The 26,495-nt window shown below is 52.4% G+C and overlaps 2 protein-coding genes and 1 long non-coding RNA gene across 4 annotated transcripts; 2 read left to right on the forward strand and 1 right to left on the reverse strand.

Moving 5' to 3' along the window:
• Nucleotides 1-707: 707 nt before the first annotated feature.
• On the forward strand, nucleotides 708-12,418 carry LOC147572929 (uncharacterized). Of its 2 annotated transcripts, none has more exons than XR_015245660.1 (3): nucleotides 708-893; nucleotides 5,995-6,178; nucleotides 7,749-12,418. It is a non-coding gene; the product is annotated as an uncharacterized LOC147572929 (long non-coding RNA). The 2 variants fall into 2 exon arrangements; XR_015245661.1 differs by having other exon boundaries at nucleotides 5,995-6,174; nucleotides 9,121-12,418.
• On the reverse strand, nucleotides 962-13,925 carry ACTL6B (actin like 6B). Its single transcript, XM_086692736.1, has 14 exons — nucleotides 13,807-13,925; nucleotides 13,260-13,336; nucleotides 12,890-13,055; nucleotides 12,510-12,610; nucleotides 7,216-7,313; nucleotides 6,454-6,548; nucleotides 6,281-6,387; nucleotides 5,544-5,633; nucleotides 5,326-5,387; nucleotides 5,099-5,213; nucleotides 4,880-4,960; nucleotides 4,688-4,783; nucleotides 4,383-4,469; nucleotides 962-1,264 (listed from the first exon to the last, which is right to left on the reverse strand). The coding sequence occupies exons 1-14, from the start codon at nucleotides 13,829-13,831 to the stop codon at nucleotides 1,184-1,186; spliced, it is 1,281 nt and encodes a 426-aa protein (XP_086548862.1). The 5' UTR covers nucleotides 13,832-13,925; the 3' UTR covers nucleotides 962-1,183.
• Nucleotides 13,926-20,965: 7,040 nt separating this feature from the next.
• On the forward strand, nucleotides 20,966-26,171 carry GNB2 (G protein subunit beta 2). The gene is made up of 10 exons (XM_086692744.1): nucleotides 20,966-21,123; nucleotides 23,431-23,576; nucleotides 23,773-23,811; nucleotides 23,930-24,036; nucleotides 24,367-24,430; nucleotides 24,514-24,676; nucleotides 24,771-24,837; nucleotides 25,117-25,318; nucleotides 25,409-25,625; nucleotides 25,694-26,171. The coding sequence occupies exons 2-10, from the start codon at nucleotides 23,520-23,522 to the stop codon at nucleotides 25,798-25,800; spliced, it is 1,023 nt and encodes a 340-aa protein (XP_086548870.1). The 5' UTR covers nucleotides 20,966-21,123; nucleotides 23,431-23,519; the 3' UTR covers nucleotides 25,801-26,171.
• The last annotated feature ends 324 nt before the right edge of the window (nucleotides 26,172-26,495 follow it).

Genomic DNA, 26,495 nt, shown 5'->3' on the forward strand with positions numbered 1-26,495 from the left:
TGCCTAAGTGGTGTGACCTGGGGGTTGGTCTGGCCATGTGAATGCCTATCTCATTGGAATCAGGCTGAAAAGTGGGTCTGGGGCTCCTGCTAACTTCTGGGGAGAGAGGGGCATGGGTGGGAGCATATGGTCAAGTAGGACCAGTGAGTGCTCCATGTTGGGGTTCTCCTGGATCTGTGAGTCAAGGCCCACCAGGCATTGGTGGGAAGTGTCCTGGTCAAGGCCTGGGCAGAACTGGGTGATCTTCAACAAGTCATGGTCTTCTCTGGGGCACCTGCGTCTCTTTGGTGACCGGAAGACATGACTTCTACCTCTTTGGGGTCTGGGCACCCCCGGAACACATCACGGGCACAAACTGCTAAGTTTTACCCACAATTTCACACATGGGATGCAGGTCCTCAAGCCCTACCGAGGATCCCAAGTAGCTCTGGAATAGAAGTGCTCAGGGGCCTCGTGTCGGGTCTCCCTTGGGAAACCTCAGCTCTTACCCAAATTGGGAGAGAGGCTCAGAGCTGCTGGGGCACCAGTGCCCCAGTCTCCGCCCCATTCTTGCCACCGCCAAGAGCCCGGAGAAGGAAGACGAGGCGCAGCCGGCTCACCTGAGTTGCAGGTCCGGGGGGCTTAGGCACCGCCTCCCACCTGAGGCCCGAAACCCCGCCTACCTAGGGCCCGCCCCAGCTCCGCCCTTCCCCTGCCGCGGGGTCTAGTCTCCAGCATCCGTTTCCTGTCCCAACTCGGCTCCTCGCTAGGGGCCCATTTGAGCGACTCTGCTGTGTCCTCGCTACGGGATCCTCCCTGGTTCCCCCTTGAAACCCGAGGCTTCTGCGGCTCCTGGATCTCTGTCCCCATCCGCAGACTTTGCCCCGGCGTCCACTGTGGGATCATCAAAGGACGTAGGTGTGGGCCTTCCTCCCCTCGCTTCCCCCCAGGCCCTTGACCCCACGCCCTCCACCCCCACCAAGCAGGCCAAACTTTTTTTTTTTTTTTCTTAAAACATTTTTACTCCTTTCAACCCAGAAACATCACATCTAAGCGGAAGAGAAGGGAGGGGAAGAGACGAGGGCATGGGGGTGGGGGCTTCGATGTGCGCTTGCGGAGGCCGAGCCGGGAAACCCTCTCCCCGCCTTTTGGCGTCCCCTATCCCACCGCGGCGGGCGGGCGAGTGGGTGTTGAGGGGACGCCCTCAGGGGCACTTCCGCTCCACGCACTGCTTCCCTCCCTCCTCATATTCCTGCTTGGAGATCCACATCTGCTGGAAAGTGCCCTGGGGGCGGGGGACGACAGAGGCCTTCAGGGCGGCCCTGGAGAGAGGAGGGGACGCCCCTCCCCACATTCCACCAGCAGGCCCAGCCCTTGGGAAACCCTCCCTCTGCCCTGCGATCCCCGCCTCTCCCGCCCATATCCCTTCCTCCTCCACCTCCCCAAGCCTCCCCGCCCTCCTTCATATTCAGAGGGTGAATACCCCTCCTCCAGTCGTTCAGTCAGAACATTGGTTCATTCATTCAACAAGTATTTATTGCGCACCTGTCTGCCCTGGGCCACGTGCTGTCTTCGAGGGGGGAGTGGAGCTTAGAGCCTCAGGCCAGCCAACCTGTCCCCCCAAAGCCCCCACCCCCCAACACCTCCTGCACCTTTCGCTCCATCAGGCCTTACAAACTTGTCAAGTCTCCTGCATTCCCAAGAACAATCTTTCCTCCACCCTCACCCTTCCTGCACCACCTAACTTCTGGTTGGAGTGGTCTTCACCACCCACGCTGAACCTTGCCCCTTGAGGGTCTCCTGCACTGGGCATCCCAGACTGTCCCTTCTCTTTGATGGTTGCTTCACCTCTGCCTGAAAGCTAGTGCCTGTGTCCCTGGTACTGACCCTGTTTTCTGGGCTCACAGAACAAGCCTTCCAGAACCAGCTCCTCCACTCCTGGGACTTCTGCTCAAGCACTAAAACCCCACCCCTCCCCCCAGTCTCCAGTCTGCAATGCTCAGCACTGAGTACTGGACCCAAATACTCAGCTGTCTTTCGGACACCTCTTTCTGAGTCTCTTGGGACCTCAAACTCAGCATGTCCAAGACTGAGTTCCCCTAGGCCTGGCCCAAACCTGCTGGTGTGGTCTCTCTCACCTTCTTCTTCTTTTTTTTTTTTTAATTTTTTTTTTTTGATGTTTATTTATTTTTGAGAGAGAGACAGACAGAGCACGAGTGGGGAAGGGGCAGAGAGAGAGAGAGGGAGACACAGAATCTGAAGCAGGCTCCAGGCTCTGAGCTGTCAGCACAGAGCCCCACGTGCAGCTCAAACTCATGAGCTGTGAGATCATGACACTTAACCCACAGAGTCACCCAGGTGCCCCTGGTCTTCTCACTTTCTATACTAATGCTGTCTGATACAGTGGCTATTGAGCACTTGTGGATGTCGAAATGTGACTAGTCTGAACTGACATGTGCTCTACAGTTGTAAAATACACAACAGATATTGAAGACTAAGTCCAGGAAAGAGAATGTAAAATATCTCACTTTGATATTGATCACCCATTAGAGACTCCTGGGTGGCTCAGTTGGTTAAGTGTCCAATTCTTGATTTTGGCTCAAGTCATGATCTCACAGTTTATGAGTTAGAGTCCCTCGTCGGGCTCCAAGCTAACAGTGTGGAGTCTTCTTGGGATTCTCTCCTCCCTCTCCCTCTTTCTCTGCCCTTCCTGCAGGTGCATGGCTCTCTCTCAAAATAAATAAATAAAATTTAAAAAATTATTGGTCACACCTTGAAATTATAATATTTTGGATATATTGGATTAAATAAAGTATATATATATATATATATATTTTTTTTTTTTTTTCTTTTAACTAGAGGTGCCTGGCTGACTCAGTTTTTAAGTAACCTCTGCACCCAACGTGGGACTCAAAATCACAACCCCAAGATCAAGAGTCGTATGTTTCTATGAATGAGCCAGCCAGGTGCCCCAAAGAAAGTATATTTTTTCATTCTTTTTTTTTTTTTTTTTTTTTTTTTTTTTTTAATTTGAGAGAAAGAAAATGTGCAAGCGGGGGAGAGGGGCAGAGGGAGAGAGAAAGAGACAGAGAGAGGGAGAATCTTAAGCAAGCTCAATGCTCAGCACACAGCCCAACTTGGGGCTCGATCCCATGACCCCAGGATCATGACCTGAGCCTAAATCAAGAATCAGAATCTCAACCAACTGAGCCACCCAGGCACCCCAAAGTATATTCTTTAAACTTAATCTCACCTGATTCTTCAGGCTCTTTTAAAATATGGCTATTTAGAACATTTAAAGTTGTATATGTGGCTCGCATTACATTCCTGTTGACCACGGCTGCCAGGAGCTAGCATCCTGAGCCTCATCCTGGACTCCTTCCCTCTTCCCTCTTGTATCCAAATGCTGTCCACATTTGTCAGTTGGACCTGTGATGAGCTGCCACTTCCACAGCCTGATACCCACTCCTCTGTCAAACCCCACTCCCAGCAGAGACCACAGCAGCCCTACTCAAGCCACTCACCACTCTGCTGCCCTAGTGAGTGACCTTCCTAAACTCGGATATGACCGCGTCTGCCTATAGCAGACCTATAGCCTCTCCCTATAGCCCCAGCACCCTCTCTCTCTTTGCCACAGAAGTTCTTACTCAGTCTTCCATCTCAACTTCAACGCTCCTCTGAGTCCCTTCATGACCCTTGAACTAGGTCTGGTCCTCCCTTGAAGGGACATCCCTGCACTTTGTGGTCTCTTCCTGTTTAATGGCCTCAGCCTCTGGACTCTGCCTTCTCATGGGGGCCGGGACTAAGCCAGGCACACAGGTAGGCATGGCTGACATGTTCCCGGCCCTCAGCTGACTTCACACTATCAGCCTCCTCTATTTCTGACCCTTGCTTCTGTCTCCTTGAGGGCTGCCCCTCTGAGGGATGTCCTTCTTGCTCTGTTGTGACCCCACTGTCCCCTCTATGTGGCTGACGCCCGTGAGACGAAGTTTGCATCTCTGGCTCCCTGCTCACCGTCTTGCCTGTGCCCAGTGACAGGTCCAGACAGGACCCTTTGCAGGGTCCCCTTGTGTCCAGCTCACACCCTGATCTCCTCATGCCTGACACAGTCTTCCCAAACATGCCTGTGACTGTCACGTTGCTTCCTCTCCCCAACCTCTGTGTCTCCCCTTTGCTAAGAACAGTGGGTGCCCCATCCACAGTCTCAACCCCAACCAGTCTCTCCAGCTCCTTTCCTTCTGCTCCCCGATTTGCCCCGATGGAGCATTCACTGGCTGCTCTTTCTCAAAAATATGTTTGTTGAATGAATGAATGAATGAATGAGGAGGCGGGCAAGGGGATGGGGCTGTTCGGGCCTGCCCCTTTCCCACAGTCAGTGCTAGGCCAAGCCCTGTCCATCTCACCAGCGAGGCCAAGATGGAACCCCCGATCCAGGGGCTGAACTTGCGCTCCATGGTGCTGTTGCTGGCGATGAGCTTCAGTCGCATGCTCTGGGGAGAAAGAGAGGGACAGGCGGGGGGGGGGGGGGGGAGGAAACACCTGGGTTCTGGGAAGGGACAGGGCTGGAAGTGGGGAAGACTGGGAAGTCACAGGGGGAGTGTCTGCTCTGGTGGCCAGAATGCCTGATGTTGGGGAAGGAGGAAGGACTAAGTCCTAAAGAGCTAAGCCACGACTGGAGTCCAGGGCCCTGGCCGCGGTGGGCTCTTACCGGTGGGGTCTTCTGGGAGAGCTCTCGATTGAGCCTGTCAGTGAAGCCCTGGAGCAGTGTGTTCCCGCCAGTGACAATGACACTGCCATACAAGCCCTGAGAGCAGAGAGGAGTGAACCTTCAGGGAAGAGCCCCTCCCCGTCTCCCCACTGCTCCTGGGCCCCTTTGCCCAGACACAGGCTTGGGCCTCACCGGGCGAATGTCGATGTCACACATGCCAATGCTGGTGGTCACCACGTGGCCCACACCCAGCATGGTGTTCCCCGACAGGCCCTGCCGAGAAAGGTGATCTAGGTTTCCAGCCTCTGCCCCCTCTCCCCAGACCCCGGCGATCCTTCCCAGCCTCCCCGACATGCCGGCATCCAGGGAATCCAATCAGCCCCCACCTCAACACCCTCCGCCCAGCCCAACCTTGACATTGGAGGGATCAAACAGGCCCTCAGGGATGCGGAGCCGCTCAGCACCGTAGTCTGTGTTGTAGCCATTGGGCATTTCATAGTGCACTGTGGGCATTTGTGCAGCCACCCTGCCCGGGAAAGAGTGAGACTCTGCCTGGGGGTGCTCACAAAGGACCAGAGGTCCCCTGAGAGTCCCAGGCCTGTCCTCTTTCCCGCCCTCCAGCAGGGAATGCCACTCACTGCTCATCATAGGGAGAGTCTGAGACCTGCAGCACAGAGGCCTGGAAGTCCTGGATCACCTCCTGAGGACCCAGGGAGGTAGTGAGGGTCTGGTCTCCCTCCTCAGCACCCCCAAGTACCCCCTCCTGCAGGGCCTCTTTGTCCCTTCCCCTCTTCTCATGGTAGGGGACGAGGAGCTGGGGAGGGGCAGGGGCTATTTCGGGGGACGCTGTCCTCACATTGCACATGTAGTTATGCCAGGACTTGGAAACCTGGGGTAGCTTCTCCTTCTTCTTCCAGTTTGGGGGGGCGCCTTCCCGTACGGGTTCCTGTGGGACACAAAGCCTGTGAGTGCCCTTCCCCACCCCACACCTGCCCAGCCCACCTGGACCACACCTGTGCTCCTACACCGAACAGGCACTGGGTTCTTTGCTCTGTTGGCCACAAAAGGCAGCAGAAGAGAGAGAATAGGGAGAGCCTGTTCCCATGTCTGTCACTCATGCAGCAGCACAGCTATCTGAAAGGCCCAGTCAGAGGAAGCTAAGGGCATGGGGAATATAGTAAGAGATCAGACAGAACCTTAAGGGGCTTTTTCCTGAGCCGTGTTCCATGTGGGGGTCCAAGATGGACCCTTGCATGCAGTGTCTCACTTAACACGGCAGCCTTGCATGGTGTTATTCCACTTTGCAGGGGAAGAAACTGAGGTTCAGGAAGCTTCAATCTCATGCTGTGGGGTCACACAGCTTTTACATGGCAAAGGCACACCTTGAACCTGGGTCTACCACACTGACCCTCCTACATCCTGCTCCCAGCTGGCTGTATGGCCTCGGACATGTCCGTCAGCATGCCTGGACCTCTGATGCTTCGATTGTAAGTTGGGTCCTCTGGGGGCCCTGCTACACCCTTTTCTGGTATCTAGTGGGTCAGTGGGTCAACAGTCATAGGGTGAGTGCCCAGGACTCCCCAGAGACCCCACCTTGGCTGCAATCATGTAGGGTGGGATGATGTCAATGGCCATTTCCTGGAAGAGCTCCCGGCACTGCATGGAGATGAAGTCTCCTGCCAGAGGTGACTTGACAATGCCTGGAAAGGGAAGGGACGTTAGGGCCTTGTCCCCCAAGACACCCCCGAGCCCTACCGAGGCCTCACCTTGCTGTAGGACATAGCCGTCATGCACTGGGATGGCCGTGGTGTGGGTGGCCCCACTGTCCAGCACCAGGCCTGTGGAACGTCCATTTGCAAAGCTGGCATGGGATGGGTAAGTCAAAGACATGGTGGTAGTGAGGGGGCTGGGACTCAGGTCTGGCCTGGTCACCCTCTGCTCTCCTGATCCAGCCCATTCACAATCTGCAAATCTCTCATTCTGGTTTGTGACCCATGACTGGAGGAAAGCTCCTGAGACCCCTGTCACTTCTTCCCTGTCTGAATCACAACTTCTTCCTCTTTTTCTTCCTTCTGAGCTCCCAGTCTCTCTGGAGTCTTGGTTCAGTGTTCTATTGGCTCCTTGAAATGGGGGGCCATATTGCCCCAATGCCTAGCTCAGGAGTTAATGCAAGGTAGATCCTTAAAAAAAAAAAAATGCTTGATTGGCTATTTGGGGAGGAAACTCCTCAGTGTTATATCCCTCCCTGTTCTCTCCAGTCCCAGCCCCTGCTGTCTACTTGGCCCAACTCTCCGTCTGTCTGTCTGTCTCTGTTCAGCTTGATCCAAGGACTAGGAAAGAGCCACTGATCTGGCTGCCCCCGGGGTCAGAAGGCCCACAGAAGGCCCTCTGCACTAATGGGGCACAGAGTGGGTATCTGCCATCCAGGACACTAATCTGCACAGAATCAGGTCCAGCCTCCAGTTTAGCACACCATGAACCCCACCCTGGCCCTCCACCCAGGCAGAGCAGCTCAGCCCAGAGGATACGCGGTGAGCACAGCCGTCTTGCATAAGAAGAAGGCAGGAATGTTGTACTGCTCGAACATCAGCTCTGTCAGCTTCTCCCGCTTGGCCCGTGTATTCCACTGGGGAGAAAGTATAGGAGGGGAGGATTCAAAAAGGGGGAGGCACAGACCCATGTACGACACACACATGCACACGCGCACGCACACACACACACACACACACACACACACACAAAACTTGGACTGGGGAGAGTTCAGGCCTCTTGATCCACATAGACCTTTAGAATGTGAGAACTATGGAGAATTTTAAAGATCACATTCCAATTCAGCTGAAGAAAATAAAACTCAGAGAGGGAGAATAACTTGCCCAAGATCACACAGAAAGCTCTGGGTAGAGCTTGGTAGAGTCATAGTCTCTTGACTTCTGGCCCAGTGTTCTTTATTTTATTTTTTATTTTTAATTAGTTAATTTAATTTACTTATTATTTTATTTATTATTTTTTAATGTTTATTTATTTTTCAGACAGAGACAGAGCATGAACAGGGCAGGGTCAGAGAGAGAGGGAGACACAGAATCCGAAGCAGGCTCCAGGCTCTGAGCACAGTCTCTGAGCCTCAGCACAGAGCCCGACGCGGGGCTTGAACCCACAGACCGTGAGATCATGACCTGAGCCGAAGTCGGACGCTCAACCGACTGAGCCACCCAGGCGCCCCTAATTATTTTTTTTTAAGTAGGCTTCACACTCATGACCCTGAGATCAAGACCTGAGCTGAGATCAAGAGTTGGACGCTTAACCAACTGAGCCACCCAAGCACCCCTCAGTGTTCTTTATTGTACAATATATACTTCAGGCTCCTTTCAGCCTCCAATTTATCCCTCTTTCCCATTTTAATCATCTCAGAGGGAAGAAAGCTGGGAAGAGGATTTCTGGGTAAAAATTGTGGATTGAATACAAACATCAAATTTTATTCTCTTCCAAGATCCCAGCAAAAGTATAATAAAGGGGCAATTTAAAAAGACATAAACCCATGTCACCTGGCTGGCTCAGTCACTAGAGCATGCAACTCTTAATCTTGGAGTCACGAGTTCAAGCCCCACATTGGGCTTGAGAATTTGGGCTTGAGATTTCTTGAGGAAAAAAAAAAAGACATAAACCCACAAAAGCCAACCAGCACGTGAGAAGATGCTCAACATTGTTGGCCATTAGCGAAATGCAGATCAAAAGCACAATGAGATGCCATTTCATACCCACTAGTGTGTTGATAATAATCAAGGGGAAAATAAAGGTATAGAGAAACTGAAACCCTTGTACATTGCTGGGGGGGAAGTAAAACGGTTCAGCCACTGTGGGGAACAATGAGTAGTTTCTCAAAAAGTTAAACATAGGATTACCATATGATCCAGCAATTCCACTCTTAGTTATATATCCAAAGACTTGAAAACAGGTACCAAATAAATCCATACATACAACTGTTCATAGCAGTACTACCCACAATAGCCACAGATGGAAAGTCCCCAAAAGTCCATGAAGGGAGAAATTGGAAAAACAAATTGTGGTATATCCATACAATGGAAAACTACTCGGCCATAATACAGAATAAAGTACTGACATATGCCATGACATGGATGAATCTTGAAAATATTATTCTAAGTGAAAGAATACAGACCCAAGAAGTCACATGTTGTATGATTCCACTTATGAGAAAGATACAGAATAGATCTATTCATAGAGACAGAAAGCAGATTGATGGTTACCAAGGGCAGGGAGAGTAGGAAGAAACTGGTTAATGAAAATGGATTTTCTTGTGGGGTGATGAAAATGTTTGGGAACTAGATAAAGATGATGACTGCACAACATTGTGAATGTATTAAATGCCACCAAATTGATAACATTAAAAAGTTAATTTTATGTTATGTGAATTTTAGTTCAAAAAAGAGAGACAGGAAGAATCTTGGACAGACATCCTCAAGAGTTGGGAGTAACAAAGAAGGAGAAAACAACAACAAATTTTTGAAGAGCGGAAGCCAGATAGTTGAGTGGTAACTGACCTAACAGATTCAAGAACACTGACTCCTAAGCAGGTAATGGAAAAAGCCAAGAACAGCCTGTGTCAAATTGTGGACTTCTCACAGGGTTCAAGAATTTGTAGTTTCAGGCATCTCTGGCAGTTAAGGTTAAGGGAAAGCTTAAAAAAAAAAAAAAGAGTGTTTAAAGCCATTCAAGTAATAGCTCCCTAAACTCTCTCCCCAGTTCCATCCATGTCACTGAGCTATTTATTACCCATCCTAGCCTCAGCAGAAGACTGAAGTTTATTCTCTAGACAGAATAACACTGAGGGGCTCTGGACAGGTGGGACACTTGACACAGTTGGGAGTGGAGACACTAAAAACAGGAGAATTAAGTGATTCCATGCATATTAAATGCTGAGAACCTCAGCCCTATTCCCTCACTCCCAGAAAGGGGGTGACCAGGCCTGTCTGTAGGGTACAAGCTTTCTCCATGGGTTACATCAGAAATCTTTAGATGCCAATTATCAGAGGCTGCCTAACAAACACCCCAGGCAAATCATCCTATAGCAACATCCTCTATCACCACAGCCAGTGAGTCCCCTCACTTCACATGGCTTTCAATCAGTGTTTTAGTCCACCACTTGTAAACATAAGCAGACAACCAAGGATTAGCAGAAATCTGAGAAAAGCCTCTAAAATGAGACAGAGACCCCCAGAAAGGGTAGAGAGGGAGTGGCTGGGTGGCTCAGTCAGCTGAGTGTTTGACTCTTGGTTTCGGCTTAGGTCATGATCTCACGGTTTGTGGGTTGAAGCTCCTCATTGGGCTCTGTGCTGACAGTGCAGAGCCTGCTTGGGTGTCTCTGTCTCCCTCTCTCTTTTCCCCTCCCTTGCTCTTTCCCACATGCTCATGCACTATCTTTCTCTCTGAAATAAATAAATAAATAAATAAATAAATAAATGGCAGAGGAAAAAAAAGCAACTTGGAAGAACAGAGATTATGCAGGGAAATGAAAATTTCCAAAAACAGAAACAAAACTAATGATATCCTGAGTGAGCTAACATCATATTTCACCCATGAAGAAAGAATTGCATGTTCTAAAAAGTAACATTTGTAGAACCAAAAAACTCTTGAAAAGTAAAACTACAGAAGCAGAAATGAAAAACTCAATAGAAGAATTGAAAAATAAAGTTGAGGGAATATCTTGGAAATTATAGGAAGAGGGACGCCTGGGTGGCTTAGTTGATTAAGCAACTGACTGGCTCAGGTCATGATCTTATGGTTTGTGGGTTCGAGTCTCGAATCGCGCTCTGTGCTGACAGCTCAGAGCCTGGAGCCTGCTTCAGATTATGTGTCTCCCTCTCTCTCTGCCCCTCCTCCACTTGCACTCTGTCTCTCTGTGTCTCAAAAATAAATTTAAAAAAAGTTAAAAGAAATTAGAGGAAAATATGAAAGGAAGGAAAATATAAGAAAAAAGATAAGAAATTACAGGATGAATTCAGGAGGTGCAAAATCCAAATAATACTTTCCTAAAGAAAGAACAGAGAATATTAAGAGAAATTAATCATCAAATAAGGAACTAAAATTACTTAATCAAATAATTACTGAATTATTTTTTCACTGAATCGAAAGACATAGATTTTCAGATTGAAGGGACATAATGAGTATCTAGAGCAATGGATGAAAATAAACCAATATAATATTGAGAAATTATAGAACACTAAGGACAAAGTGAAAATTCTATAGGCTTTCACAAAGGAAAGCATTACATCAAAAGATCAGGAATTAGACATCTCTGCCTTCTTTATTGTTATTTTTCCTTTTATTTATGTTTTTTTTTGTTGTTGTTGTTGTTTTTTTGTTTTGTTTTGTTTTTTGAGAGAGAGAGACAGAGTGCAAGTGAGGGAGGGGCAGAGAGAGTGGGAGACACAGAATTCGAGGCAGGCGCCAGGTTCAGAGCTGTCAGTACAGAGCCTGATGAGGGGCTTAAACCCATTAACCATGAGATCATGACCTGAGCCAAAGTCGGACAGTTAACCTACTGAATCACGCAGACACCTCACCTCTGCCTTCTTGATGGCAACAATAGATGTTGGAAGACAATGCAGAAGGACCTTCAAGATTCTGAAGAAAAATGATTTCTAATTTGGAATGTTATACCTAGCTAAGCTATCAATCCAAGGTCAGACATGCAAGGTCTTAACATTTTTACTTCTCATGACCTTTCTAAGGCAGGTACTGGAGGATATGCTCCATGAAAATAAGGGAATAAATCAAGAAAAGGAGTGATGAGATACAAGAAACAGGACTTCTAACACAGGAGAGAGGTGTAGGGATGCCCTAAGATGATGGTGAAGGGAGATGTCAGGATGATATCTATGTTCTCTGTGTAGAAGGCAACAAGTCCAAAGTGGAGCAAATCACTGGGTTTTTGGAGAGATTTCTTCAAGAAGATGAAATTGATAGAATATCTAAAGGAATTAATGTTTTCAGAAAGGATATAGGTAACATAAGCTCATGAGTAATAAGCAGATGAATAATTTAGGGTCATATTATTAAGCAAATAGAAAACTAAGTCAAATAAAAACCAGCACAATTTTTAGCTTTAGGGAAAACAGAAAGCTGTGCAAGGAAAAGAAAAGTGACCATAGTTTATTGCCCAGCTCAGACCTTATTAGCATACATAAACATAAGAGTGTAAATACTGAATAATGATTTTTAAAAATCTAAAATACAACTGTATTTGTATTAAAGTGTGTGGTGTGAGCTGGAAGAGGAAAGTGAGCTCAATGTTTATTTTCTATGGTGGGAAATCAATGCCTAAAACTAAAAAAAATCCACAGGCAGCCTTTTAGTGTGATATTTGGAGATATGGAAGAACCTGACCCCCCCCCCCCCCAAATAGCTAAAAGAAAAGCCTCTGGAAAAGGGGAATGGAAGGAAGATGATATGAAGGCAGTTTTTTTCCTTAACATGTTTTACAAAGGAAATTGACAATGTGCATATATAACACTGACAAAAAAATTTTAAGTTAAAAAGTCAAACAAGGACTTTGGTGGAGAAAACAGCAGGGATGGACTGAATGGGCAAAAGATAGGAGTGGATAGAATAGGAAGGTGGGGAGAAGACTAAACCAGGGAGGAAAGAAAGTGTTTTTGAAGATGGTGATGGTGGAGTTGGCAGCAAAGTCTGAAAAGTTAAGTGGAGTGATTGATGGCAGAGGCTTTGGGAGGCGTGGGAGAGACAAATGGCAGAAAGAATGCAGGGAGTCCCTAGGGCTGGACTAGGGGCTGGATGAGGCACTTACCGGGGCCTCGGACATGAGCACTGGGTGCAGGTTTGGCTCAGACTTGACGTGTTTACTGTAGGTGTGATCCAGGATGGCACGGAAGCACTCCCAGTCCTCAACTGGGGCCAGGAGACCAGCGGGGAGAGATGAGAGTGGGCCGGTAGGGGTCCAGGGACAGGAAGCAAAGGAAGGAGGGAGGCCAAGTCCAGAGGAGGAGATGGGAGATCAGTTTCAGCAGAAATCCCCCCTTCCTAGGAATCTGTTGGGCCCCTGGGCTGGGAACCAGGCAGCTGTGGGCAACTGCAAGGTAGACTCTGTGGGTGTGGGGTGATGTGCCCCCGGTTGTGGTGTGTGGGCTTCGGGTCTGTGTCGGGAGATGGTGGGTAGGGGCTCCTTACTCATGCCATTCTTGAGGGGCGACATGACCTCAGCTCCATCCCGAGGCACATGCAGGGCGTTGGTGTCGATGTGGAAGATCTTCCCTTTCTTCTCTTTCTCCCCCTCCAACTCCAGCCCGCCCCCCTCCTCCGCGGCCAGCAGCCCCACCGTGGTGGGGAAGTCAGCCTGGAGGGGGGCATGGGCAGGAAGAGGGATCAACCTCTTGCCCCTGTGCAGGCCCATGGCAAGGCCCTCAGCCCACCCCTGGGTTTACTCCCACATTCCCGCTCTGCAGAGCTTCTCTCTGTGTTGTGAGAACCCTGGGTCACTGGGAAGCCTGGAGGGGAGTCCAGAGTCTCTCGGACTTGGGGATGGGGCTGGAAGGCTCACCTTGGGGCAGTCCTCCCCAGCGTACCCAGCGCGGACTGAGAAGGAGCCAATGTCAAAGACCAGCGCCCCCACCTCATCTGTGCGGGGAGACAGGTGTGTGAGGGGACCTCTCCCAAACTCTCTCCCCCTGGATAGCTCCGAGAGGAGGTCAGGGCAGAGCCACAGTCTCGCCACCTTCAACGCCGGCCGGGGTAGGTGGGAGCTCGGCCTGGAGTTCGGATCCTGGGAGTGGGGATCAAGCCTCCAGAATCCCTTCTTGCCCGGTGGCCTTATTCAGGCCACTCTCCTCGCCGGGAAAGAAGGGGCCAGGGGAGCCGGGAGGAGGTGAGTTGAATGATGGAGAGAGTGAGCCCAGTGCGCGCGAGCGACAGACCTGGGAGGACCAAAGGTAGGAGTGGCGCAGGACCCAAACCCAGGGCTGGACCCATTCGAGCGCCGAGGTGACAGGCCCTGGGGTGCCCAGAGCTCAGGTCGCGCGCGTGAGGGGTGCAGGGCTGCCGGCGAGGCCGCGACAGGCTAGGGAGCCTGAAGCCCGAGGCTAGCTCACCTCCGCCGTAGACGCCCCCGCTCATAATGCCCTCTCAGCGCTGCTCACGGCCCGTGGGCGGCGGCGGGATCAGCACCGAGGCGGCCGGACAGCTCCCGGGATCCCGGGCGGGGCGGGGCGCGCAGTGGCCAATCAGGAGGTCGGATCCCCCGCCCCCAATGGCGCCGCAGATTGGCTGCGAGGCAAGACAATAACCTGACCGGGGGCCGCTGCTTTAAAGGGGCAGACACCAAAACTTCAAGATTGTGGGGAGGATAGCAAAGACTTTGAGATTGACCCTAAGGGATAACCAGGTAGAGAGCTGGCTGGCGTACAAAAGAGATGGAAATCTTGTCCACCTGGAGATCAGGACGCCGCAGGATGACTGATGGGGCCCCTGCTTCCTTACTGTTTTAAATGGGGTCGAGGAGAGGACTCCGTAGTCCTGGAGTCTTCCATTCTCAGGCTCCTGAGCAAGGTTCCGTCATACCCAAGTCTGAATGAAATCGCCCGGTGAAGGAGGGAAAGAAAGAAGGGAAGAAGAAAAGAGAGAGGTACAGGAGGGGGTGTGTCTCCATCTTCTCCCTGTTTCTTTCCACCCTCGTCTTTCTAATGGCCCCTCTTTTCCTCTCCCGTCCCTGGCGCCTGGGCCCTATACATACACACGTGTACCGTGTTCACACATTGGTGCTGAGCTAACCCATCTTTAGCTTCCTTTCCCCATCTATCTCTCCCCAGCTGTTCTCCTGGCCTGACACCACCTCCACAGCAGTTTTAATAGCAAAGGTCAGGGAGCTGCGTCTACAGACTCGCTTAGCTGAGAGACTCTTATGTGATGTGTGCCTGGTATGTATGTGCTTACACGTGTGGGGATATGTGTGCATGTGCATATGCATGTGTGTATGTGTGTGTGTGTGTGTGTACATATGTGCATGTGAATATGTGTGTGCTGAGGGCACTTCCACCTACTTTCTGGGGTGGGGGGAGAGCATGGAGACCATGGATGGCACAGGAAGAGGGTACTGTGTGACAGCCAAAGCCCCTGAAGTTTCTCTGCTCACCAGATGCCCACTCTGGAAGAGATTCCACCTGTCTCCAGCCAAAGGACAGATAGTTTAAGATGGCTCATTGATTACCTACTGACAACAGCGGCCCTTCACATGCCCAAGGTTGGTTGGGAGTCCAGGCCTTGCTCTTCAGTCTGGAGGCATTCAGGCTTAAGTGCAAGAGGTGAGCTGTAGGGGAGAGAGCTGACTCAGTGCTGGGAAATTGAAATATTCCTGAGTGAGTTAGTCATTGGCCTCCATAAATTGAGACCTGGATGAATTGGATGAGCGCCCTTGACCTCTTGGCACCTGCATTCTTCATCTTACAAAATTATTATTATTATTGTTATTGTTATTATTGCTGAGGTGAGGATTACAGGGACACTGGAGTGGAAAGTGATTCTATTCGTGACCTGCACCTCTCCTTTTGTTGACATTTGATGATGTTGCCTCACTTCCCCTGTAAATTCACCTTGTCAGTTCCCATCACCCCTCCCCTACCTCCATTAGGATCTCAGATTGAGAGACTGCCCCAAGTCAGGAGAAACCTCACTGATCCTGGATCCAGCCCCTGGATTTTACAAAGGTTTCTGCAGATTGAGGCAAAGCCCTGTCTTGGGTCACAGAGCCCACTGGGGCAGAGCCAGGACTAGAACTTACACCTCTTATCAGCCAGTTGAGAGATGACCTTATTTCATAACACTTTTGTGTCCTGGTCCAAGCTTCACTGTCCCCATCTATAGTACTGCTGGTGGTAAGGACTCAATCTGATGCCAGAACCAAGTGCTTGGCTAAGAGCTAGGCACACAGGACTAGTCAGTAAGCGCTGGTCCTAAGAATGCTCTTGGGGAGTTTTTGAAGCTTAGGAAAGCTTATTATTCATAAGTTGGAAATCTGTAGTATTGTAATAAGAAGTGAATGTTCCTCTCATAGTTGGTGGAAAAACTATAGCTGGCCGACTACACAACTGGACTTGATTTACCTCCTAGTCAACGGTGGCCAATTTTCATTTGTCATTCCATTGTATTATGATTGTGTCATATTATGTCAGTGGTTAAGGTAAAATATTATTACTCTATTTCACTGTCCATTCATTGATTCAACAAACATCTTTGTGCGAAGCATGGGAATAGTGAAATGCATAAGATATATCCCTGCTCTAGAGAAGTTTTGGTGTAGTGGGGAGCTCAGACATGCATGTAAGTGGGGTGAAATGGGGGCCCAGAGGAGGGAGGAGCTGCCTGTCTCTGAGAGTCTAGAGAGGCTCCTAGAAGTGAAGTTTGAGCTGAATTGTGAAGAACTAATAGGGTTCACTGGTGAACAAGGTGGGAAAGGTCTTCCACACAAAGACTGGCATGTGCAAAGTTCTAGAGACATGAACATTTGTGGCCTATATGGAGTTAGGAGCTCAGTCTTGAAGGAGGGTTGCATATGAGCTGGTGGCAGAAACCAGAGTTAGGGGGAAATAAGACTGGAAAAGTAGTCAAAGACCAATTTGTTCATGCCTAAACTCTATTTTTATTTAGCAAACACAAAACATCTGTTTTTAAGTTTTTTAAAACAACTGTTATAAGCACTTTATAAATGTTAAGTAGTTTAGTTCTCATCATGATCTGATTATTATCCCCATTTTGTAGGGGAAACAGGCATGGAGAGATTATGTGACTTGCCCAAGGTCACTCAGCTGGTAAATGACAGAGCTGAGATTGGAACTGCGACATGTGAAAAGTATTGATCCTGGGGAAAATGTTGCTATGCTTCTATTAATTTCAAGGATGTTCTCAAGGTGTCTTGCAGACACCAGGAATAAAATGGCTCATATAACTTGATGTGACTCTCCTAAGGTTTTATATCTATCCTGGAAGATGGAGGGTTAAATAATTAATTCAATAAAGTCATCTGGAGGTTCGCACATTCCAGGCCCACAGTCAGGTTGGCCAAACCTGAACACCCGGTAATGATGTCAAAAGCAGTAGGTCCAGGACCCTCAGACCCCACACCTTGGACATGATTTGGCATCTTGTGAGGGTCTGTTCCTTGCTTTGGTGGGCTCCCTTCCCCCCCCCCCCCCCGTCCCAGTCCTCTGCCAGATAAATCAAGTGTCTTGGCTTCACAGGGAGCCCCTGCCTAGTGCAGGTGGCAAGGGCCCAGAAATAAACAGTCCAGTAAAGGCTGCAATAGGGACAGAGCCAGCACTGCAGTGGGGCACAGACAACAGTGTGGTCAGGGAGGCAATATTCAAAAGAAGCTTGAGAAAATAAACTGGATTTCCCCAGCTGAAAAGGAAATAGAACTGGAGTTGGGGTGGAAGCCATTCTGAGAGGGGACAAGACCCAGCCCTGTGTGTTATGCAAAGAAGTTTGGGTCTTCTCCTGGAACCAATAGGGAACTAATGCATGGTTTTGAACAGCAAAGTTATATGATCTAATTTGCATTTTAGAAAGATATGTCTGGCAGCTATTTGGTAGATGAATAGAGAGGAACTGTCCTAGAGGACAGGATATAGGCAAAAACCAGGGTAATAGCATTTGGCATACCGTAGAAGGGATGGATTTCAGCAATATACAAAAGGTAGCATTGACAAGATTTAGCCACCAGTGACATGGATTGCTAGCCTTATATCACCAGCCATCTCCCTTTTTTCTTTATTAATACCGTTTTAGCTGTGTGTATGACGAAAGACCACCTTTCTTGCAACTGGCCAACCTCTGAGCAGAAGTTAGTGCTTCTGCTTAGCAGGAAAGAACTTGTTCTTTCCACCCTAACCCCCCTTCCCAATGGACGAAATTCAGGTATGATTGTGGAAGCTGCTTGGGGCCCAATAGACACGGAGATGGAAGCTAGGGTTCAGCATGGCAGAGATGTCCCCACAGTCCTGGAGGATCTATTTTAAAGTGATCTCTTCAGCCACTGAATTTTTGGGATTCTTTGTTATAGCAGCTTGGCCTATACAGTAACTTGACCACCTTTGGATATGGGGAATGAGGGAGTGAGAAGCTCCTGAGGGGATAGTGACACTGTTAACTAGGCCAGGAGATTCAGAGAAAGGGCAGGGTTGGGCAGGGTGGGGTGGGGTAGAAGAGGATTAATTTAGTTTTGAATGTGTTGAATGTGACATGTTTGTGATCAGAGGTGTGTAGTAAAGGTTTTAACAATCAGCCCTTCAGGCAAAGGCAGCTCTGATCTGAAGCAACTCCCAATTTCCATGGTGTAACTACTCCCACCCTGACAATTAAAAGTTACTGCTAATCAACCTGACTTCACTAAACAAGGAGTTGGGAAGAGAGGTGCACTCTGGGCTCTTGTGAGCTGGTCTGAACTGGCACAAGCTGACTCCAGCCCACCACTGTCTGGGAACATCCAGATGATGATATTCAGGCTGCAGTTGGACATACACCAAGTCTACATCTGGGGAGAGATATCTGGGCTGGAGACGGAGCTTTGTGAGGTATGAGCAATTAGGGGATAGTTAAAGTCACAGTAATAGAGGAAGTCACCAGTGAGAAAAGGAGGCTGACGTTGGGATCCTGTAGAAACTATGTTTACAGATGCCCTGCGGAGGAGGACGAGAGGACCAAGGAGAAGCCTGAGAAAGAAGAGTTAGAGGAAGGAGGAAGTGTCCCATGACTCGTGAGAGTCAGTGTCTCCACATGTCCTCTAGGGCTTCTGCTTTCTCAGAGAAGTTGGTCGTCCACTGGCTACCTGTATATCCTTCTCCTCCCCCAAACCCCATCCTTCCCATTATCATCTAAAGAAGCTCCTACCAAAACCCAAATACCTTTATTTCAAATTCTCCTCTCACCACTGCCCCACCTTTGTACACCCCCTCCAAGACAAGATTCTCAGAGCTTTGGCCACTTTGTCTCCACTGCCTCATTTCTCACCCTCAACCTATTGCAGGAAAAGCATTCATTGCAAGGGCTCCTGACAAAGTCACTCACGGCCTGCCTGTTTCTCAATGTCATGCACACTTCCCAGTGCAGGCTTGCCTCATCTCTCTGCAGCATTCAAAACAGTTTTACCATTCCCTTTTTGGAACATTCTTTTCTTTTGGGTTCCAGAACTCCACATTCTCCTGATTTTCCTGTTAGCTCTCTGGCTTCTTCTTTGGCAGCTTCCTCTGCTCTGCCTGACCTCTAATGTTGGAGTTCCTCAGGGCTTGGTCTTAGGCCATCTTGTCTTTTCCCTGAACCTCTTTATGACTTCATCTGCTCTAAAACGCCACTCATTCTTAAGGCTCTATTCCAACTCATACTCTTCTGCGGAGCCCCAGACCTGCATTGACAACCACCCTCTGAGTATTCTTCTGAGCACCTCTCCTAGGCACTGCAAACCTAACATGTCTCAACTTAAAATTTTTGATCTCCACCCTCCCCCCGCCAGTGTTCTGCTCTTAGTCAATGCACTTCCAAGCCACCAGCACTGATCGTCATTCCAACGATCATCTACCACTGCCTCCTCTGTAGATTATAACCTCCCTGCAGGCAGAGGAGGGTTCACAGTTCATGGTCATATCCTCAGTGCCCAGGACGGTGCCTGATGCATCATTGGGACTTAGGTGAATATTTGCTGAACGAATTCAAAGAAGCGTATTAGCATGGAAAGCAAAGCAAGAGGAAGCACTGTCAGATGTACTACAGAGATTAATAAAATTGGGTTCTAGTCCTAGGCGGCCAGTTTTTTCTTCCTTCCTTCCTTCCTTCCTTCCTTCCTTCCTTCCTTCCTTCCTTCTTTCCTTTTCTTTTCTTTCTTAATGTTTTATTTATTTTTGAGAGAGCACAAGTGGGGGAGGGGCAGAGAAAGAGAGAGAGAGGATCTGAAGTGGGCTCTGTGCTGACAGCAGTGAGTCTGATGTGGCGCTTGAACTCATGAACCATGAGATCATGACCTGAGCCGAACTAACCGACTTAGCCACCAAGGTGCCTCTGGGCTACCAGTTTTTTAAGTGACTTTGGGGAAGTCACTTTGTCCATCTGTAGACTGAGAGGAAACTGGAGGAAATTACCTGTAAGGTCCCTTCCAAATGCTAATGCCTAATTGACATCTATCATCTACTGCTAATATATCCTTGAACTGGTGAGGGCACATACATGGGATTTGTGCATAAGACTGACTTTGTTTTCTTATTTTCTTAAAAATAGTGTGCTGTGAAAACTTTTTGTAATGCCTATAAGAAGTGTCTGTTTTGATACTTTCACTTTTCAATTGGATGAGGACTCAATGAAGGCTATTTGGTGACTTGAACCTTCCAAAGCATGTCCACAATCCGTCAGACTCTCATAACAATCCAACGTGACTTGCAGGGCAGACAGGAAGGCAACACTTTCATTCTCATTCCTTTACAGGGAGGGTCCACTGGAGGGTTACTCAAGAGGTTAGTATTGGTATCCCTGCACGTTAAGTCGCTAAAGCCACCCTGGTTCATATCTCAACTCTGCAGCCCTAGGAATCTGTTTCCACTACTATAAAATGGGGACAATGCCAGTACTTAAATTCACAGCACTGTCGTGAGGACTAAATAAGTATGGACCTCAAAAAATAGGAGTTGTTATTACAGTGTCATACAGCCCGGTAGAGTTCTACAAAAGCCCAGGGGGCAACGCTGGGGAACTTCCTGGGCATGGATGGCTCCTCTCATCATTTTCAGGTTCAGGGTCCCGCACCATTCCTCGGGGACTTTCAGAAGCGTCCCTCTGCAGCCTCAAGGCCGACTGCTCCGTCCCGCGCGGGTAGGGATCTCTCGAGCTCTGTCCTGAACCTCGGAGGGGCGTGGTCTCACTGGAGCAGGGGCGTGCCGAACTCAGAACTGGGGCGTCAAGCTCCCCTACCCAGTCTGGAGCCGCCCAATCCGGGAGGGTGGGTCACGTGACCAGAGAGCGGTTTCTCCCCCCCCCGCCCCCCCGTGCCGATACCATCTCTTCCAGTCCAAGGGGGAATGTCCTGCTCCTTTTCAGAAAACGAAGCGTTCTTTTTGGTCCGTTTTGCGTCGAAATAGTGTGGTGTGATATCTTTGTTGTGACGGGGTTAGTTCTTGCCCCTTAAGTGGTCTTTTGCCTTCTGGCCTCCCCCCACTAAGGAATTGGTCTCGCCCAGCCGGGCCCTGGGCGCGGCGGCGACGGCCGCGTCACTGGCGGGCGGGATCCCTCCGCTCTGGGGAGAGCAGCGCTGGACGGTTGAGTTGGGGTGACTGAGGAAATCCATCCGCGTCGCCGCCGCTGCCGCCTCCGCCGCGGAGGAAGACAGGACCTCCCGCGCTGCTCTAGCGACCCTTCGCAGAGTCCCACCGCCACAGGTACCTCCGCTGGCAAAAGGAGTCCTTCTCTCCCCCAGCCCCAAATTTCCGTGGGGGAACCTCTCTTCCTTCTGTCTCCTGGTCTGGCCTCTCGGGAGCGGACGTAACACCCTAGACCTCCCCTCCCTTCCTCTGGCTCCGTCGCTCCCAAACCCGGAAGGGGAACTGGGGTGGGGGGGGACCCTTGTTCCCAGTAATGCACGCGCTCCTTGCACCGTCCGAGGCGTTTTGCCTGACCCCAGACCCTGTCGCAGCCCCTCCTGCCTCTTGCTCCCTGAGAAGTTTGGGGGCCAAATTCCGGGCTTTCTGTAGGCCCCGTCCCGCCCCCTTTCCCCCCCACCCATCACCGCCCTCTCGTTTGCCCCTGGGTAGCACCCCTCGTGTCCTCTTTGCACCTCTGGCGGTATTCGCCTTGCAAAACTCCAGAATCTTCAGAGAGGCAGGCAAGGCCGCGAGGCCACCCTTCCCTTCGCCTCCACCCTACCCTCAGAACCCTTGGGTTCTGTCGGTGTTTTCTGGCCATATTACCCTAGACCGGAGACCTCGGCACCCTGCTCCCTCTACTAGCCCTAACCTCAAGCCCAGCTCCTGGGCGCCCTCACCCCACGCCTAGCTTTCTTTTGGGCAAAATGGAGGTCGTGGGGGCCGAAGGGCCAGGCCCATTGCGCTTTGCAGCGCGGCACCGGCCCGCGCCTTCCAGCTGCCAGATCCGGGACCCTCCCATGTCCCCTCCCCTTCGCCCCGCCAGACCCGCGGAGGCGGTGGCACCCCTATTTCTCCTTGGGGCCCCGGCTACTGTATGCCCAGAATCCGGGGGCAGCCGAGGGGGCTCCGGCGAGTGATGGGGACTGAGGGCTGGGAGCGTCGCCCCCGCCCCCAGCGGCTTCTTCCTGGCCTGCTTCCTTCTGCCCCCAGCTTCTGGCGTTGCCGCCCGGCCTGGGCTGCTGGCGGCTAGAAGGAAGAGGCTTTGTCCTGAGCTGGGGCGGTGGAGTGGGAGACTCTGCCCCCCCCCCCCCCAACTCCCCGCTTTTTTGGAGGGGCATCCCCCGGCGCGAGCGTAAAAAGCTGAACTGACAGAGGGGAAATGTCAGGGGGAAAGAGGAACGCCCAGGGCCTGGGGGAAGTGGGAGCTGGGTGGGGGACGCCTGGGTCGGCAGAGTGCAGTGTGCAGGGCCTGATCACACAGGTGTCCAAAGAGTGGGGCAGGACTCCGGGCCCTGGAGCGGAGCCAGCCTAGCCCCTGGGGTCCCGGCGCGGAGCCCAGGGACTGGGCTTCTGGGGTGCCGAGGGCGCGAGGCCGGGCCGCTTGGGGCCGCCAGCTCGCCCGCCCGCCCGCGCCTGGGAGAGAGCAGCTCCGCGCCTCGGGGCCGGGGACCTCTCCTCGGAGCACTAATTACTCGAGAACGGCTCCCACGGGCTTACTGCGGGCGCGCCGGGGCGGGCGGCCTCGGCGCTGGAGGGAGCAGCGACTAGGGGCTGCCTTCCCCTCCACCTTCGCCTCCGCCCGCCGGGGGCGGCTAATGGGGCGCAGCCGGCCCGGGGATTATCCGGGGTGAGCCGTCCCGAACCTATTAGCGCCAATCGGCTTTCCCAAATCCTGTAAACAGCCACCCTGGCCGGTTCTGGGTCGGGGCGGGAGGCTGGGTCGGGCGGGGGCGATGGGGCCGGGGGTGGGGTCACCCACCCTACAGGTCTCTGCCGTGGATGCGGTTGCCTTGGCAACAGGGCTAGGGTGGGGGCACTTCACCAATGAGGTGCTCTCAGTCCGGGTGACGGTTGCCTAGGCAACCCCACGAACAGCCCAGCTTCCCCCTCTGGTCTCCCCCACCCCAGTCGAAGCTGGGGTGTGTGTGGAGGGTGTGCGGCGTGTGGGGGTGAATTTAAAGAGGCACCGCCCCTTTTAAAATTAGGTGCTAGGAGGGCGGTGTCTGTGCGGCCCGGGAGGACGCCAGGTTTGTTTTCTAAGGGACTCTCCCCGCCCCCCCTCCTCCGTCCCCCCCCCCCCTTCAGTTCCTGCCGCGGGTGTCCCGCCCGAGCTGCTGTCCGAGGGAGGGGTTTCCCCTGCGCTTCCTCTTGCACTTCCCGCTCCGTTTCCGGGGGGCGGAAGATTGGGGAAGTCAGCTCTTCCTGGGCAACATCCCTTCTGTGCCAGAGACCCCAATTCAGCCTGGGGGACCGCGGCCGCCGTTGCTGTCCCCTCCCCCCTCCGACCGGCGCTTACCCCTTCCGGGCCGGGCTTCAACCCCGCCTTTTTCCCCCCTTCTTCTCCGGCGGCCTTGGGCCTGACGTCAGCCCTGCATCCCCCAGGCCTCGGGCCAGCGGCGAGGAGCTGTCTCCCCCAGCCCCCGTCCCGCGGCCCCCAGCCGCCCCCAACCCCGCCCCACGGGCCCGGCGCCATGAGTGAGCTGGAGCAACTGAGACAGGAGGCTGAGCAGCTCCGGAACCAGATCCGGGTGAGGGCCTGGCCGCTGGGCTGGGGAGGCTGAGCAGGCAGGGCCAGGTGGCCTGCACGTACTGGGTGGGGGGAGGGATTTGTGTGTGTGTGGCTATCCTAGTAGCTCGCTGTCTTCTCTCCACTCCCCTGTCACCTCTTTCCCTGTCTCCTCCTCGCCTCTCCTCTCTGATGGTTCTGCCATCCATCTCTTACAGGATGCCCGAAAAGCATGTGGGGATTCAACACTGACCCAGGTGAGATGAATCCAGGGCTGGACTTGGGGTTTAGGGAAGGAGCAAGTGTTAGAGGCATACTGCTTGGTGGGCCACACCACCTTGAGCCTCCCTGAGCCCATTCTGCTTCTACCTCCAGATCACAGCTGGGCTGGACCCAGTGGGGAGAATTCAGATGAGGACGCGGAGGACCCTCCGCGGGCACCTGGCAAAAATCTATGCCATGCACTGGGGGACAGATTCAAGGTGTGGTGTGCGAGTGGTTGGGGCTGTGTGCCGAGCTTTTGTGTTGCCCTGGGCTGAATATAGCAGGCAGAGTGGGGTGAGGGTTGCAACCTTGCTGATCTGGTGGGATGAACAGGATCCCCATGTTGTGGACATATTTGGGGAGGCCATGGCTCCCAGACAGTCCCAGGGGATTGGAAATCGGACCGAATGAACAGGGACTTCTGGGCTGCTGCTGGGAGTAGTCTCAGAGGGCCTCCCACCAGATGGGTGAAGAGGGAAAGGTGTCCTTCCTCCGAAAGGAGCTTCCTACCCTGACTCCTCTGCCTCTTCCCTGCCACTTTTTAAAAGGCTGCTGGTCAGCGCCTCCCAGGACGGGAAGCTCATCATCTGGGACAGCTATACCACCAACAAGGTAGAGGTGGTGCCCGAGGCTGGATGGGGCTGGGCTGCAGGCCCTGGCTGGCTCTGACCTTGGGCACTGCTCCTCCTCTCTAGGTCCATGCCATCCCTCTGCGCTCCTCCTGGGTCATGACCTGTGCCTACGCGCCCTCAGGGAACTTTGTGGCCTGTGGGGGGTTGGACAACATCTGCTCCATCTACAGCCTCAAGACCCGTGAGGGCAATGTCAGGGTCAGCCGGGAGCTGCCTGGCCACACTGGTGAGAGGGACCTGGCAGGGCTTGGGTGCTGTTGCGGGGGGAGGGGCTGTGCTGCCCTCCCTTAGAGACCCGGCTGACCAGCCCCTTTCCCCAGGGTACCTGTCGTGCTGCCGCTTCCTGGATGACAACCAAATCATCACCAGCTCTGGGGACACGACCTGGTGAGGCCCTGCCGGGGCTAGGTAGTCAGGGCTCACCAGTATTTCCTCCCTGGGGGGCCCCTGCCTTGGTGCTTAGCATGTAATACATGCCCTGAGAGGGTGAGGGGCTTCTGAACACTCTGCCTCCCTTTCCTGTGACCCAGTGGCTCCCCCCCAACCCCCCCCCCCCCCCCCATGCCCCTTCCTTGGAGGAGGCTCTGTCAGGGCTGGGCTCACTTGGAGGGGAAGGGGGGCAGGGACCTCTCTCTGACCCCTTCCTTCTTCCTGTCATCTCTCCAGTGCCCTTTGGGACATTGAGACAGGACAGCAGACGGTGGGTTTTGCCGGACACAGTGGAGATGTGATGTCCCTGTCGCTGGCCCCTGATGGCCGCACCTTTGTGTCAGGTGCCTGTGACGCCTCCATCAAGCTGTGGGACGTTCGGGATTCTATGTGCCGACAGACCTTCATTGGCCACGAATCAGACATCAATGCCGTGGCTGTAAGTTCTGGACAGAGCTGGGCCGGCCTGTCTCTGCCAGGCTCCTGGCCTTGCTGTGCCCTCATCCCACTCTGGTCCCATGTCCTGCAGTTCTTCCCCAATGGCTACGCCTTCACCACGGGCTCTGATGATGCCACGTGCCGCCTCTTTGACCTGCGGGCCGACCAGGAGCTCCTCATGTACTCCCACGACAACATCATCTGCGGCATCACCTCTGTTGCCTTCTCCCGCAGCGGCCGGCTGCTGCTCGCTGGCTACGACGACTTCAACTGCAACATCTGGGACGCCATGAAGGGTGATCGTGCAGGTGCGCTGGGGCCGGGCGGGGGGCCGGGGCTGCCAGCCGGTGGGGGTTCTGATGTTCTTTCCACACAGGTGTCCTTGCTGGCCACGACAACCGCGTGAGCTGCCTTGGGGTCACTGATGATGGCATGGCTGTGGCCACAGGCTCCTGGGACTCCTTCCTCAAGATCTGGAACTAACAGCTGCCACCCCACTGAGCCCAGGCCAGGAGGGGCCCTGCCCATGCCCACACTACAGACCGGGAGCTTTGGGGCTGGGTGCACACCAAGCCCCCCTCCCTGGGCCACCGGGCCTTGGGTCCCTGCTCCCCTACCCAGGTTTGGTTCCTCCCGGGGGCCCCCACTGTGGAGATGAAGATGGGATAGAATGGGGGGAGAGGAGGGGCAGAAAGCCCTCATCCTTTTGCTGCCCTGGGGTTGGGGCCTCATCCCTCTGGAGGGCCAGAGGCAGGAGGTAGAAACTCCAGGGGCTGGCTTTTTTAAAACTGGTTTTATTTTAATTTTTATTATATTTTCAGTTTTTCCATAAAGGAACCAATTCCAACTCTGTACCTGGTCTCTACCCTTGTGTCTTTCTCAGTGCAGATCTCTGTCCCCAGGGCAGACAAGGAGAGGGGTGGGGGTGGGCAGGGGTCTGGGCCCTTGTAAGTAAGGACCAGAGAGAAACTCCCACTCCTTCTCCAGCCCAAGCAGAAGTCAAGCAGGAGGACCTGCCCAGCAGGGCCACGGGTGCTCCTACACACACACACACACACACACACACAGCCCTCAGACTCTGGCTGGCTGACCACAGCTGCCCCGGCCCACAGCTCAGTTCCTAGCTCAGAGTTGTCTTTCCGATCACAATGCCCCTTTCCCCAAGACAAGACACAGAA

This window comes from Puma concolor, chromosome E3 (genome assembly GCF_028749965.1).
Source record: "Puma concolor isolate L17-30 chromosome E3, mPumCon1.1.hap2, whole genome shotgun sequence".
In the NCBI taxonomy this organism is placed as follows: Eukaryota; Metazoa; Chordata; class Mammalia; order Carnivora; family Felidae; genus Puma; species Puma concolor.